Source organism: Crinia signifera, chromosome 9 (assembly GCF_055691185.1).
Source record: "Crinia signifera chromosome 9, ASM5569118v1, whole genome shotgun sequence".
Classification (NCBI taxonomy): Eukaryota; Metazoa; Chordata; class Amphibia; order Anura; family Myobatrachidae; genus Crinia; species Crinia signifera.
In genome coordinates, this window is record NC_139225.1 from 147,250,746 (window position 1) to 147,267,012 (window position 16,267).

The window sequence follows — 16,267 nt, forward strand, 5'->3', positions numbered from 1 at the left end:
CAGTTGGTGATAGCGGGCGTGGCTTCCCTATTTGAATTTTGAACTGCACTGCAGCCCCTCTTCTGGAGCCTTCCATGGTTGGTGGAAATGCTCAGAGGGGAATTTGCACAAGAGGAAGATGTACTTACAGATGGAGAGGGTCCATTTGGACTACAATTTCTGAACCGTGACCCCCCCACCCCCCATTTCTTCAGAGGTCCTTACTCCAGCATGGATTTAGACCGACTGTATCATTGGGATGTCACATGGGCGACATCCCACCTAATGTGCATGTGTAGCACCCCAGTGGGTTGCTAATCACTATAAACTGACATTGTGAGTATCTGCCTAAGGTATGGACCACTGAGGGTTAATTGAGTGCAGGCCCCTTTAATGCTCCCAGCATGGGCAGGATCAACCCAGCAAGATGACTGACAGCTATGAAGAAAAGGGAGCTGGATTGGCTAACAGAGTGTGGGGTCAAGAGGTGAAGCAGGAAGAAGCACGTGTAAGAGAGAGAGGGAAGCAGCAACAGCAGTATGGTGTGTGAGCTGGATGGAACTGAAGTGTGAGAGAGAGCCCATGTGAGATACTTGAAGGATCACAGAAGCCAGGACTGGTGATGCATGTGGGGTCAGTGTTGAGACATCCCCAAACAGAGTGCTGATAGCAGTGTCAATGCAGCCATCTGATTACAGCCATAAAGAAGCATGGAAAGCAGTTCAGGAGAAACCCCTGTCACAGCGTGTGCCTAACAGCTGGTGCAGAGTGGGAAGTCCTGTTCACAGAGAGGAATCCTGCAGCCGGACACGGTTTTGTGTGGGAAACTGAGTGAGTACTATCTATTGTACAATAGACGTCTGTGATCCCTGATTAAGCCACATAAAGGGAGTGTTTGGGCCAGCTACCAAGCTATCTCCAACTAGAAGAACATTTGCACAAGTTTGTGGAGGGGAGATTGCCATTCAGAGAGGAAAGTGTGTGATTATTGCCCAAGATTCTAACTGCCATTGTGTTTATTTGTACACGTGACCTTAAACTTTGGATGCATTTATATATATATTTCAGCCACTTTCTACACACATTGGTGAGAGCTGTTATTGCAAAGTGCCCTCAATTGGTAGGAACTGTCATTGCCTACATCCAATGCGCCCTCTATTGGTGACTCTGATATGACATGCATGATCTACAGCGCCCCCTATTTGTGGATTACAAACAACTGTGCACAGTTCAAATTTAACTCTTCCTCTATCCTTGGAGGACATTTAGGAGCGGGACAGTTCATGCTCTGAATAACTTGAATGACTAATCGTTTTGATATTCACCACTGAAGCTTTATAGATTGCATTGCCTTCTAATTGCATAACCTGTAATGTGATGCTTGTTGCATTTATCTACCATTAATCCTAATTGATTTGCTGCGGTGACCAGTTTCATGGTTAATACATACCATTGTCACCGTCATGGTGTATGTTGGTTATTGTGTGCATTGCTCGGGGTGTTCATCCTTCTGCTACAGGCTACCATCAGGAAGAAGAGGCCATTGAGTCCGTGAACCAGGCCAAGCCGACCGAGGAAACCAGGTACAACGCTACACCATCATAGGGGAGCTGTTACGCATGCATGTCTTCCTCTTCATCCTCTATAGGACTGACGTGCCCTTAGTGTAACTGTACCTAGAGGTCTGTATATACCAGTGTGTCGCCACTGCTAGGTGTTACATACATGCCACCACTGAATGTATGCAGTCCACAGACCGCATGCAACCTGCGAGTACCCGCTTCAGCCCTGCATTGTATACTTGTTGCATTAACTCTCTCTTGACCAACAACCTGTGTTCTACCTGTTTCATAAACTAATCCCTGTAGGGCCTTTCATGGTGTGGACAGACCTCCAACACACACTTACCTCTGCCACCACTATACCTATTGCTAATCATAGTGCTGGCTGTAAAATGTTTATTCATTCCAAACAGAATTGTGAAATACAACCAGGCCACAAGAAAGAAACACGTATATGTCCTTCCCTGACTATGCGGTACTAGATACATGCTAGTAATGGCATGTAACGGAGTACGGACTATAAACCATTGTCTGCCAGTGTTGCAGAAATAGACCATTTGCTTCCTGGTGCTCTAGTCACATGTGTAAAGCCTCATAGACAATGGACATTTTTGTCCAGTGTGTATGAAAAACGATGATGTGAAAATCGCTAGGCTTAAAATCACAGGGCATACACACGTAGCGATGGTTCACTCGACTGGTTAAACAGACCGACGGATGGCGGCACCTGGCGATGATGTGGGAGCACCCATAAGTGCGGCGGTCATATACACTGAGGGATTTTAAGCTCAAGGTAGGGAAAAATGCCAAAAGTGAGCACTTTTGAGCTCAAAATCATCTAGTGTATATGACTCTTTAGACCAGGAGTGGGAAACCTTTTTTGTGCCAAGGGCCGTTTGTATGGGGAAAAAATCCTTCGGGGGCCATATGTAAAAATGTCTCTTACAAATTGTCCTGCTGCAGCCATCCCACGCTCCAGCGGCTGCCGCTGACTAGGACTGACAGTCTCCTGCTGCTGTTGATTAAGAGGAATCTCGCAAGAACTACCGACCTCTCGTGAGAATTCCCCTGTACTTGACTCCTGGCAAAGCCACGGGGTGGCTACAGGGGCTGCATACGGCCCCCGGGCCTGAGGTTCCTCACCCCTGCTTTAGACTATAAGGTGATATTAGTGTTTATAGCTACTTCTGTTACTAGTGTTTATAGCTCCTCCTGTTACTAGAGTTTATAGCTCCTCCTAGTAACAGCAGGAGCTATAAACTCTAACAACAGCAGGAGCTTTAAACACTGGCAAAAGGAGGAGTCATGAACACTAGCAACAGGATGAGCTATAAACACTAGTAACAGGAGGATCTATAAACACTGGTAAAAGGAGGAGCATAACCTCTAGAAACAAGAAGAGCTATAAATGCTAACAACTGGGTCATCTATAAACAATAGCAACAGAAGGAGCTATAAATGCAAGCAACAGGAGGAGCTATAACCTCTAGTAACAGGAGTAGCCTAAAAATATAGCAACAGGAGGGGCTATAAACTCTAGCAACAGGCAAAGCTATAAACACTAGCAAAACGAGGAGCTATAAACATTTGTATCAGGAGGAGCTATATCCTCTAGCAACAGGAGCAGGTGGAGAAGTTAACACTAGCAGCAGGAGGAGCTATAAGCACTAGCAACAGGGGGATCTATAAACTCTAGCAACAGGAAGAGCTAAAAACTCTAGCAACAGGAGGAGCTATAAACACTAGTAACAGGAGGAGCTATAAGCACTAGTAACAGGAGGAGCTATAAACACTGATAACAGGAGGAGCTATAAGCTCTAGTAACAGGAGGAGCTATAAGCTCTAGTAACAGGAGGAGCTATAAGCACTAGTAAGAGGCAGAGCTATAAAGAGTAATAACAGGAGGAGCTATAAACAGTAATAACAGGAAGAGCTATAAACACTAGTTACAGTATACCTCCCAACATCGAGAAGATCTATAAATGCTAACAACTGGGTCATCTATAAACAATAGCAACAGAAGGAGCTATAAATGCAAGCAACAGGAGGAGCTATAACCTCTAGTAACAGGAGTAGCCTAAAAATATAGCAACAGGAGGGGCTATAAACTCTAGCAACAGGCAAAGCTATAAACACTAGCAAAACGAGGAGCTATAAACATTTGTATCAGGAGGAGCTATATCCTCTAGCAACAGGAGCAGGTGGATAAGTTAACACTAGCAGCAGGAGGAGCTATAAGCACTAGCAACAGGGGGATCTATAAACTCTAGCAACAGGAAGAGCTAAAAACTCTAGCAACAGGAGGAGCTATAAACACTAGTAACAGGAGGAGCTATAAGCACTAGTAACAGGAAGAGCTATAAACACTGAAAACAGGAGGAGCTATAAGCTCTAGTAACAGGAGGAGCTATAAGCTCTAGTAACAGGAGGAGCTATAAGCACTAGTAACAGGAGGAGCTATAAACACTAATAACAGGAGGAGCTATAAGCTCTAGTAACAGGAGGAGCTATAAGCACTAGTAACAGGAGGAGCAAAGAACTCTAGAAATATGAAGAGCTATAAATACTAGTAACAGGAGTAGCTATAAACACTAATAACAGGAGGAGCTATAAACACTAGTAACAGGAGGAGCTATAAACTCTAGCAACAGAAGGAGTGATAAACACTAGCAACAGGGGAAGCTTTAAACTCAAGAAAAAGAAAGCTACAAACACTAGTAATAGGGTGAGCTATGCACATTTGTAACAGGAGGAGCAAAGAACTCTAGAAATATGAAGAGCTATAAATACTAGTAACAGGAGTAGCTATAAACACTAATAACAGGAGGAGCTATAAACACTAGTAACAGGAGTAGCTATAAACACTAATAACAGGAGGAGCTATAAACACTAGTAACAGGAGTAGCTATAAACACTAGAAACAGAAGAAGCTATAAACACTAATAAGAAGAGCTATAAACACTAGTAAGAGGCAGAGCTATAAAGAGTAATAACAGGAGGAGCTATAAACAGTAATAACAGGAAGAGCTATAAACACTAGTTACAGTATACCTCCCAACATCGGTCCTGGGCAGAGGCACAGCATCCATTCACAGCTGCCCTGAGCCTATCTTGTATGGGAGCTGAGCAATAAGGATGTAAGAGAATATAGTTTATCACTGACGTGTGCCGCGCATGCTCGTGCGACAGTTTATAAAGTGGGGATGAGCTCGACACTCAGCCATGAACCAATGCAAAGCAGGGCCGGGTCGCTAGAACTGTATATACAGATATAGGCACGCATATATCAATATCAATATCCCACCCTCCACCTCACCCCCCCCCCCCCCCCATAATGTAAGAAATTATGGATTTTGACAACCTGAATAAAAGCATCTGTTATACACCCTGTGTTCTTATACAGTGACATAATTCATTGGTGACTTTTACTATACAACTGATCTTTCAATTGTCAGTACTTTATCACACATATAACTTCATATTTGTTCTTTAATTTATTTAATATAAAATATACATCACAATGACAAAGTGTTTTGCACAAAAGAAGACAATTCCCAGAATCAGACATAAGTAAATAGTTATGTGCTTCACACATTGACAATTATGACTTCCTCTTAGTGCATGGGTGGCCAAACCGGTCCTCGAGATCTACCGACGGTCCATGTTTTCCAAATCACCTTTCTGGAGCACAGCTGTAGTCATTACTAACTGTCACATTTCCCATACTCTCTAGCTGGTGCACAGCTGTAGTCACTACTAACTGTCACATTCACCAGATCACCTAGCTGGTGCACAGCTGTAGTCACTACTAACTGTCACATTCACCAGATCACCTAGCTGGAGCACAGCTGTAGTCATTACTAACTGTCACATTCCCCAGATCACCTAGCTGGTGCACAGCTGTAGTCACTACTAACTGTCACATTCACCAGATCACCTAGCTGGAGCACAGCTGTAGTCATTACTAACTGTCACATTCCCCAGATCACCTAGCTGGAGCACACCTGTAGTCATTACTAACTGTCACGTTCCCCAGATCACCCAGCTGGTGCACATCTGTAGTCATTACTAACTGTCACATGCCCCAGACCCCTATCTGGTGCACAGCTGTAGTCATTACTAACTGTCACATTCCCTAAGACCCCCTAGCTGGTGCACACCTATAGTCATTACTAAATGTCACATTATCAAACATGCTGCATTCACTCCTACTATAGATTCACAGGTTGCTTGATATACACGATCTGTTGGTAGATCTTGGGGACATGTTTGGCCACCTCTGTCATTGCGCATATATAAACCCGTAATCACAAACATAGGGTAACATCGGGGTAGGCAAGCTGAGACAATATGGCTGCTGTGGAACTAGCCATCCCAGCATGCCCTGTCACAGTCATCTGTTCTGAAAAAAGGCTGATAAGAATGTATTTGGAAAAATGACAGAACTATAATCGGTGGCGTTCTAGTAGAACAGTTTGAATGTGTGTGTCATTTACAGTTCTTGTGCTTCACTGACTAGTCCTCAGACCTCTTCATGCACCACCCTGTTAGTGCACCACCAATTGCCACTTTCCTTATACTCATTCTTTAGGGAAAATAGCCCTTTCTCACTTTCTGGATACAAGTTTGAGAATGAAACAAGAGTAGATATATTTTTGTTAGTCAATATGTGCTACAAGAAGATATTTTTCCATCAGGTGTCCATGGACTTTTGCCTTCTTCTCTTGGTTGAACCATGTACTCATGCAACTGAAATGATATCACGGTGAAGCAATACCCCAAGGGTTTCTGGACTCAGGAGAGGGAGTAAGAAATGGATGGTGGTGCATACATGTCTTTTGGGTTAATTGTGTTTCTTCAGGGCTAGCAGGAGAGGGGTAACCATACTGTGATGATGGGGGCGTAAGATAGATATTGTGCCCCAACTGGTCAGTCGGAGTGCAGGATATATCTTTGGTAGGTAGGGGCTCCAAGGCTGGAGTTGAGCAGTAGCTGGACACTGGGTTTTGGCAGTTTGGAGACTTGGGATGATGGGATTCTGGAAGCCAATGGGCATGAGGAGACAGTTGCTGTCCTCCACCTGTGTATGAAGCATCAGGTACAGTACATCCTGCTGGACAAAAATGAACCCTCCACCCTCTATGACCCCACTGGCATCCTGCCACACCTGAAGTGAATGAGCCACTTCGGGGATAGGGAGGACAGTTCCCTCCATAATTGACCATAGCAAGATGTGACTGGCAACAGCTGCTGTCTGGTTGGGTTCCTGGAAGATAAGGTGGCGCTGAGACAGGTGGGGCATTGTGATAACAGGAGCTGCTCAGGTCAATGTGGGGCAAAGGAGGAGGTTTCACAGGTTCCTTGGCTCGAGGTCGTTGTGTCTTTTTGAGCTGTGGGCCTCCAGGTGGAGGGGCAACAGTTGTACTGCGGTTGATTAATTGGCTACTTTCTTCAAGAAGACGTTGGATGTCCCTATGGCCACGTTCCCTGGCTGCATGTCGAGGCTGGTGGCCTATATGGTCGCAGAGGTCACGATCTGCTTGGTGCTCCAGGAGTAGGCGGACAGCTTCATAACTACCTTCCCGGGCAGCGAGGAAGAGTGCGGTCTGATCCTGTTTTATAAATGAGACATACAAGTAATGTTAAAAGTTTTGCAGAGTGGTGCTGTGTATATTTAATACTTTTATATTTTATTATTAGCTTTTATCATTGATGGCCTCCCTGCTAAGAATGAGTGAGAATCTAATAACTCAAAGCTATTACTTAGAATAGGTCCTAAAATCAGATGCGTCCCCTCAATGAGGCCTGATTCTGAGTTGTACGCGAATACATTCGCAGCTGTGAATTTGTGGGCAGCTGATGTGTGAAAATTGCGATTGGATTGGGATGCCCAACAGCAGCTTTTCAAATCCAAGCAACTGCATACAAATACTTAACAGTGGATTGTACATCAATCAATCAACTCCCTGACTAACCCTACGGTCGAGCAGAATCAATGTGCGACTAATTCCTGCGGCATTGCTGACCGGATAGGCTGACCTGGCCGTGCGGACGTTCCCTCACTATTACCTATTGTTTGTGACTGTATTTACTAGTCCTTTACAGGACTCTAATGAACCTAGATACCAGATCGCTTATCACCCTAGCTAACCGCTGTGTGCAATACCAACGGCGCTGCTGGGTGTGACGGTGGGTGCACGCTAGCCGGCAACACAGGAACTCGTCCCTTACAGGGAGAGTCTGTGACTAGCGGCAGCGGCGGCACCACATAGCGACGCTGGTTTGACAGTGATATTTCTCTTGCCCGCATGAACGCAGCACACGGCAGTTGCGCTTGTTATGCATACAGCCACTCTGCAATTTGTCTGCACGATATCTGCCAATTGCGGTGCCTGGAAATCCTGCAGCTACCTACTCCATATGTATGGACACCCATTCCTTCCACAATATAAGATACAGAAGTACTAGGGTACCATTACTCTATTAACCACACAGAGTGGGGCAGAATAGAGGAGTTACTATTGGAGCTGCACGGCTACTGTATACAGTCCACAACCAATATTTCAATAAAGACACAGTCTCCCCTAGACTTAACTTAAGCATCAGAGGGAATATTTAAAATTTTGTCAGAATTATATTAGTAAGGTAATTGATTGATAACTCGCACGAGCCATTTTTAACTCACACTTGTTTTTCACTTGTATTTGTGTTACATGTTTGTTCGTTATATTTCACAGATTTTTTTAACTAAATAAATAATAAAAGGTATGTTTTACTAGGTGATTCATCGCGCCCTACGGGCGCTCTTCACACCGTCGTAAGGGGCTGCACCCCCTTAATTTGTGAACATTTGTATATGAGAAAGATGGTTAGAATTGTATGAAAGATGCCTGTATTGCAACTTGAGTTATAGGTGAAATACAGAGTAAGATGTACATTGATAGTGTGGAGGGTACAGTGACATTTGTGGGTGTGTGGGGGGGGGGCTGTGTGTGCATGTTGTTTAGGTGTGTGTGTGCAATAGTATAGTAGGGTGTTTCTGAGTCAGCGGCTCCCCACTGGCGGAGGTCACGACACAGGAAAACAGGAGGCTGGGTAGTGATAGGGGTGTGTGGGCATAAGGGGGACTACAGAGGAGGGTGGGAGATACTGTGCAGCTTCTGCCAGTGGGTGAGGGTCCAGCGTGGCAGTACAGAAGTACAGGATGGTGGCCCTGAGTCAGTGTCTCCTCCTACTGGGTGGGAGTTCGGGTGCATGAGAGCAGGAGGCTGGGCTATGAGGCATGATAGGGGCATGTGGGCAAAACAGCGTCAGCGACTCCCCAGTGGTGGAAGTTACGGTTCAGGAGAGCAGGAAGCTGGGTAGTGATAGGGGTGTGTGAGTATACAGGGGACTAAAGAGGGGCTTAGGGGTGCCGTGAATTGCGGGAGGGGCGCGGGGGGTGCTGTGAATCAAGGGAGGGAGGGGGCGCAGGTGTCGGCGAATCGCGGGAGAGGGTGGGGGTCCGCAAAGCGTGGGAGGGGGCGTGAATTGCGTGGGGGGGGTTGCGAATCGCGGGAGGGGGGGGCACGGGGCGCGATGAATCACCTAGTTGGTCATATATTCTTGTAGAAGGATGGTAGGATGTTGCTGTCATTCAGAATGCATTTACATAAACAGTAATAGTAGCAGTAAAAGATCTGACTTAAAACACCTACAGTAAAACAGAACAGGTGTTATATATTATACAAAGAATTGGTTGATGATGTGTAGGTTGACGTGCACATAGTTCATAGTTGTCACTGGAAAAAAATTGCTACACGAAAAAATCAACACAGAAAGTTCAACACATGTAAATGTTGACATAAGTGTGGCACTTCATCGGTGTCCATGTCGACACATGAGAATGAATATGAAAACATTCAAAAAAAGAAAAATAAATCTTCAAAAACTCATGTCAACCTTTTTCATTGTCGACCATAGCCGTGCATGTGCCATTTAATCCTGGGGTTGCCGTGAATCGCGCGCGGAGGTGGGGGGGGAGGGAGGACGTGAGGGGTGTCCGCGAATCATGGGAGGAGGGGTCGTGGGTGGATGCCGTGAATTGCGGGAGGGGGGGTGTGGGTGCCGCGAATCGTGGGAGGGGGGGTCGCGGGGGCGGGGGGTTGCCGCAATGACAGGAGGGGGGGTCAGGGGTGGGGAATCGCGGTTGGGGGGTCGTGGGGGGCACCGTGAACCTCGCGAGGGGGGGCCCGGGGGGTTGGCGCGAATCGCGGGAGGGGGGGTCGCGGGTGCCGCGAAACGCAGGAGGGGGTTGTCACGGGGTGGGGCCGCGAATCGCGGGAGTCACCGGGGGTGCCGCGAATTGCGGGGGGTGTGCTGCAAATCGCGGGGGGTGCCGCGAATCGCCACAAGAAAAAATCAACACAGAAAGGTCAACACATGTAAATGTTGACATAAGTGTGGCACTTCATTGGTGTCCATGTCGACACATGAGAATGAATATGAAAACATTGAAAAAGTGAAAAATAAATCTTGTCAACCTTTTTCATTGTCGACCATAGCCATGTCAGTGTTTTGCATGTGCCATTTAATCGTGGGGATGCCGTGAATGGGGGGGGGGAGGGGGAGGGAGGGAGGTGCATACCCAACATGACCCTCTCCAGGAGGGACACATTGCTCTGTTTCTGGACTTCTTAATTTATGGATTACCATCACCTGTGCTTAAACATCTTTCTTATCAATTACCCTGTTTAAAACAGGTGATGACAATCATAAATTAAGATGGAAGTCCACAAACAGAGCATTCTGTCCATCCTGGAGAGGGTCATGTTGGGAGGTATGGAGGTGTGGGGCGCTCACCTGGTGTGTCTGGTGAGTAGCTGTGTCTTTGCTGTGTAACATGGAGAGGCCGAGGGTGTCTGACACTGTCTGTGGGCTCACTGGGCTGGTTCTCTGTCATGTGAGTCAGTCATGTGAGTCAGAAGCTCCACCCAGCGTTACAGCTTCAGACACACTTTGAGTGACAGATGTAGCCAAATATATAAAAGATGTCTCATGATTATAAATGGTGCAATACTATAAGACAAGCTATTCTCTTTCCTCCGTATTAAAGTCTAACCCTACGGTCGAGCAGAATCAATGTGCGACTAATTCCTGCGGCATTGCCATAGTACCTTGGCTCCTATGCACTGCAACCGTGTTCCGGAACTGTGGACATCCCTGAATCATCAACATTTATTTTATTTATTAACAGTTTTTTATATAGCGCAGCATATTCCGTTGCGCTTTACAAACGGGACAGTGAAACAAAACAGGGTATTTACAGACAGTCAAAATGTAGGAGGGCCCTGCTCGCAAGCTTACAATCTATAGGGAAATAGGCATTGATACATAAGGATAGATACTGTATTCTTTATTGCATCGATTCCACCAGAACGCAAGGTTCTATGACTGGTTCTGGAATTTGATAAGCTTGCCTGAAGAGATGAGTCTTCAGGGAACGCTTATAGGTTTGGAGACTGGAGGAGAGTCTTATTGTGCTTGGGAGGGCATTCCACAGAGTGGGTGCAGCCCGAAGAAAGTCCTGCAGTCGGGAATGGGAGCGGGTAATGAGTGTGGATGAGAGACGCAGATCTTGGGAGGAGCGTAGAGGTCGTGTTGGATGATATTTTGAGATAAGAGAAGATATGTATGTTGGTGTAGTTTGGTTTATGGCTTTGTGTGTAAGTAAAAGAATTTTGTATTGAATACGGTAGAATACAGGTAACCAATGAAGTGACTGACAGAGTAGCTTTGCAGACGATGAACGTCTGGCTAGGAAGATTAGCCTTGCAGCTGCATTCATAATGGACTGTAGTGGTGAGAGTCTGTATTGGGGAAGGCCAATAAGGAGACTATTGCAATAATCAATGCGTGAGATGATGAGAGCATGGATTAGAGTTTTTGCAGTGTCTTGTGTAAGGTAAGGGCGAATTTTAAATATGTTTTTTAGGTGCATGTGGCATGATTTTGAGACAGATTGAATGTGGGGTACAAAGGAAAGTTCTGAGTCAAGGATAACACCTAGGCAGCGAGCTTGAGAGGTAGGAGTGATTGTCATCTTCTCAACAGCGATAGAGATATCAGGTTGGTAACTACTATTTATTGGCGGAAATATAATTAATTCTGTTTTTGAGATATTAAGTTTGAGGTGGCGAGATGACATCCAGGATGAAACAGCAGAAAGGCATTCAGAGACACGGCTCAATACAGATGGGGACAGGTCCGGGGAGGATAGGTAGAGCTGAGTATCATCCGCATACAGATGATACTGAAATCCAAAGGAGCTGATTAGTTTGCCAAGAGATGAGGTATAGATTGAGAAAAGCAAGGGACCTAAAACTGAACCCTGAGGTACTCCAACTGAAAGAGGTAGCGAAGAGGAGGTAGAATCAGAGAAACGAACACTAAAGGAGCGGTTAGAGAGGTAGGATGAGAACCAAGAGAGGGCTGTGTCTTTAAGACCTATGGATTGTAGTGTTTGTATGAGAAGTGTGTGGTCAACAGTGTCAAAAGCAGCAGAGAGATCTAGAAGAATTAGTAGTGAGTAGTGGCCTTTAGACTTAGGAGTGACCAGATCATTCACAACTTTAGTCAGTGCTGTCTCTGTGGAGTTTTGGGCACGAAAGCCTGACTGATGCGGGTCCATTAAGTTGTGCGAGTTAAGAAAGTGTGTGAGGCGAGTATAAGCAAGTCTTTCAAGTAGTTTGGAGGTGCATGGAAGTTGAGAAATGGGACGGTAGTTTGAGAGAGAGCTTGGATCAGAATTCTGTTTTTTCAGAATCGGAGTAATAACTGCTTGTTTGAACAATGAAGGAAAGACACCAGTAGAGAAAGAGAGGTTACAGATTTTAGTTAAGATTGGAATGAGCACAGGAGACAGAGATTTACTTATTTGCGAGGGTATAGGGTCAAGAGGAGAGGTAGTAGAGTGGGAGGCAGAAAAAAGTGCAGATACTTCATCTTCATTTGTGGCATCAAATGAAGCAAATGCTTCAGAGGGCTCAGGTATGGAATTGAGCATATCACCAACCGAGTTGGAGCATACCAATTCATCTCTGATCTTGTCAATCTTATCCCTGAAGTAGGAAGCAAGATCTTGTGCATGGATAGTGGTTGGTGGCTTGGGTGAGGGAGGGTTGAGAAGGGATTTAAATGTATTAAAAAGTCGTTTTGGGTTAGAAGCTTGAGCAGAAATGAGAGTTTGGAAATATGTTTGTTTGGCAGTTTCCAGGGCATAACTATAGTACTGGTAGATATTCTTATATGTAAAGAAATCCATTGGACTGTGAGATTTACGCCATTTACGCTCAGCTTTGCGTGAGATATTTTGTAGGTGTCTCGTTAATTTAGAGTGCCACGGTTGGCGTCTAGGCCTACGTGGAGTGTGGTGGGTAACTGGAGCCACTTCATCCAGGGCTGTTTTGAGGGTTAGGTTTAGGTGTGATACCGCCATCTCAGGAGTAGTGAATGCAGAAATAGGAGCAAGCTGTTGTTGCAGTGAGGAGGAGAGTACTTGAAAATTAATATCATTAATATTTCTGCGGGATTGAGGTGGATTAAAGGATTTCTGTGTTTTTGAGTTCGAAGTACTAGAGGACAGCATGCAGGTGATAAGGTTGTGATCTGAGAGAGGGAAAGGAGAATTGGTGAATTCCGACACTGAGCACAGCTTAGTGAATATCAGATCAAGACAGTGGCCATCCCGATGAGTAGAGGAGTCAGTCCATTGGGAGAGGCCGAGAGAGGAGGTTAGAGAGAGTAGTTTGGAGGCATGAGCAGCAGATTTTGGGCTATCAATAGCAATGTTGAAGTCACCCATGATGATGGTTGAGATGTCAGCAGAAAGGAAGTGAGGGAGCCAGGCAGAAAAATCTTCCAGAAATCGTGTTGGCTGCCCAGGTGGGCGATAGATAGCTGCAACACGCAGCGAGAAAGGAGTGTAAGTTCTGATGGAATGTACTTCAAATGATGTGAATGTGAGTGATGGAACCTGTGGTATAACTTTGTATGTGAAGGATTGGGATAGTAATATTCCAACCCCACCTCCTCTGCTGTCACCAGGCCTGGGTGTGTGTGTGAAGTGGAGAGCACCGTGTGACAGGGCTGCAGGGGAGGCTGTGTCTGATTGTGAGAGCCATGTTTCTGTTATAGCCAGCAGGTTGAAGTTCAAGTTTGTGCTCTGGGAAGTCCTACTCATTAAAGGTTTTACGGTACTCTTTACTTAGTTGGGCGCCCATCGTGGGGATCGCGGGCATCGCGGCCAGTACATTAACGGCCGCGATGCGATGCCCGCGATCTCCGCGATTTCCCATAGGGTTTAATGTTAAATTTAGCGCTGCCCGCGATTTTACATTCAATGCTTCAATGGCCGCGATTTGGCCATAGGAATCAATGTTAAATGCCCAAATAGTTAAATTGTGCCCAAATAGGCACAATTAACACTTAAATGTCCCCCCAAATTTGTAACGCCACCCCACGATCCACGCCAACCCGAAGCGTGGCGAGCACAGCGAGCCCGCGAGGGGCGGCGGTACGCGTCCTCCGACCTTTTCATACCCCCACTATCCACGTCGGCGTGGAGTTGAGAATAGAATAGTGTGGCGAGCGCAGCGAGCCACCGAGCCCGAAGCGTGGCGAGCGCAGCGAGCCCCGCGAGGGGACGCGGATACCTGTGAAGCCCGCGTAGGGCCACGTTTACCTGTGAAGGTATCCGCGTGAGCTCGCCACGCTTCGGGCTCGGTGGCTCGCTGCGCTCGCCACACTATTCTATTCTCAACTCCACGCCGACGTGGATAGTGGGGGTATGAAAAGGTCGGAGGACGCGTACCGCCACCCCTCGCGGGCTCGCTGCGCTCGCCACGCTTCGGGTTGGCGTGGATCGTGGGGTGGCGTTACAAATTTTGGGGGACATTTAAGTGTTAATTGTGCCTATTTGGGCTCTGTGGCCCATTTAACATTGATTCCTATGGCCAAATCGCGGCCATTGAAGCATTGAATGTGAAATCGCGGGCAGCACTAAATTTAACATTGAACCCTATGGGAAATCGCGGGGATCGCGGGCATCGCGTCGCGGCCGTTAATGTACTGACCGCGATGGAGATCGTGGGCGCCGTGCTAGGTAAAGAGTACCGGTTTTACTTATAGAAGGTCCTACTTATAGAAGGTCCTACTCATAAAAGGTCCTACTCATAAAAGGTCCTACTCATAGAAGGTCCTACTTATAGAAGGTCCTAATCATTAAAGGTCCTACTCATAAAAGGTCCTACTTATAGAAGGTCCTACTCATAGAAGGTCCTACTCATAGAAGGTCCTACTCATAGAAGGTCCTAATCATTAAAGGTCCTATTCATAAAAGGTCCTACTCATAGAAGGTCCTACTTATAGAAGGTCCTAATCATTAAAGGTCGTACTCATAAAAGGTCGTACTCATAAAAGGTCCTACTCAAAAAAGGTCCTACTCAAAAAAGGTCCTACTCATAGAAGGTCCTACGCATAGAAGGTCCTACTCATAGAAGGTCCTACTCATAGAACCATAGACTTTCCTACTCATAGATGGTCCTACTCATGTTAGATTGTACCTGGGACCTTAAGCCACCTTACAAAATAAACACAGAACCTTGATGGAAAGGACATGAATGAACAAGACTGGACATACACAAGCCTAAGCTAAGTCTTTCTCACCCTTTTATCCTGAAGGTCCTTGTTGGCCCCATTACACATAAGGATCCTCATTGCTGGTACATTATTCACAGCCGCAGCCCAGTGCAGTGCCGATTTACCTACAGGATGGGTGGGAACAGGAGCAATTGAAGGAGGGGAACAGAGGACAGTGATGGTACATGGCTATTATAGTGTGGTGAGACACATAAGTAGCTACAAGGAGTAGCCATAAGAGAGGCCACTCTAGCAATAAGAAGCCTATAATATGACAGGTAATAAGGAAGGTTGCGATGTGTCAGAACAAACCCCTGTTATCTGTCGCTCCGATATCTGCTCCACAGGTCACCAGCTCTTCCACCATATTTTGCACAGGGAGACGGGAGGCCAAGATGAGTGGAGTAGACCCATCATGCATACGGGCATCAATGTCGGTCTGGCGGCAGCGTAAGAGGGTCTTGTGCAAAAAGAAAGGAAAAGCCTGATTCATATAGTGCTGACCACTATAACTCTAGACCTTTGTCTCTTGCTAACGTCATAGTAAAGCCTTAAAGTTGCCCTCCTGTTCCCAACTCCCTCCACGTTTTTTATGCATTTTATTAACTGTATTTCTTTAACAGATATATAAAATGAAACCAGCAGCCAACAAAATATCCCTGCAAGCATCAAATAACATATGTAAGGTAAGATGAACACCATAAGATGCTGCATAAATCTTAATATCTTTGAGAAATCAGTTGAGATGAAGTCCCCACCCCCACCCCATAACCAGGCCCGGGCTCTAAGCCGGGCCTGGTTTAAAAAAATTACAGGGTGTTGGTTCTTGGAATACAGAGGACCCCTTCCTGTTTTGTTCCCCGTATTTTGGGAACCGGGCCCAGCCCTTGAGCCTTGTGCTGGTTTTAAAAGGGGAACCCTATTTGCTTTGCCCCGTGATTTCTTTTAAACCAGGACTGGCTCTTTGAGCCTGGGGCTGGTTATGCTCAGGAGGGGGGACCACACGCCATTTAAAAAAAAACATTAGCATATCTACAAAATCGCACATG

The 16,267-nt window shown here is 46.0% G+C and overlaps 1 protein-coding gene across 1 annotated transcript in view; it reads right to left on the bottom strand.

Annotated features, from left to right (window-relative positions):
* Positions 1-5,022: 5,022 nt before the first annotated feature.
* NOTCH4 (notch receptor 4) overlaps positions 5,023-16,267 on the bottom strand; it is a 78,031-nt gene continuing 66,786 nt past the window's right edge. Inside the window, exons 30-32 of the mRNA XM_083160147.1 lie at positions 15,531-15,678; positions 15,246-15,343; positions 5,023-7,153 (exon numbers count right to left, since the gene is read on the bottom strand). Coding sequence (XP_083016273.1) covers positions 6,302-7,153; positions 15,246-15,343; positions 15,531-15,678 — 1,098 coding nt within the window. The 3' untranslated portion in view covers positions 5,023-6,301. The remainder of the gene's footprint in view (positions 7,154-15,245; positions 15,344-15,530; positions 15,679-16,267) is intronic.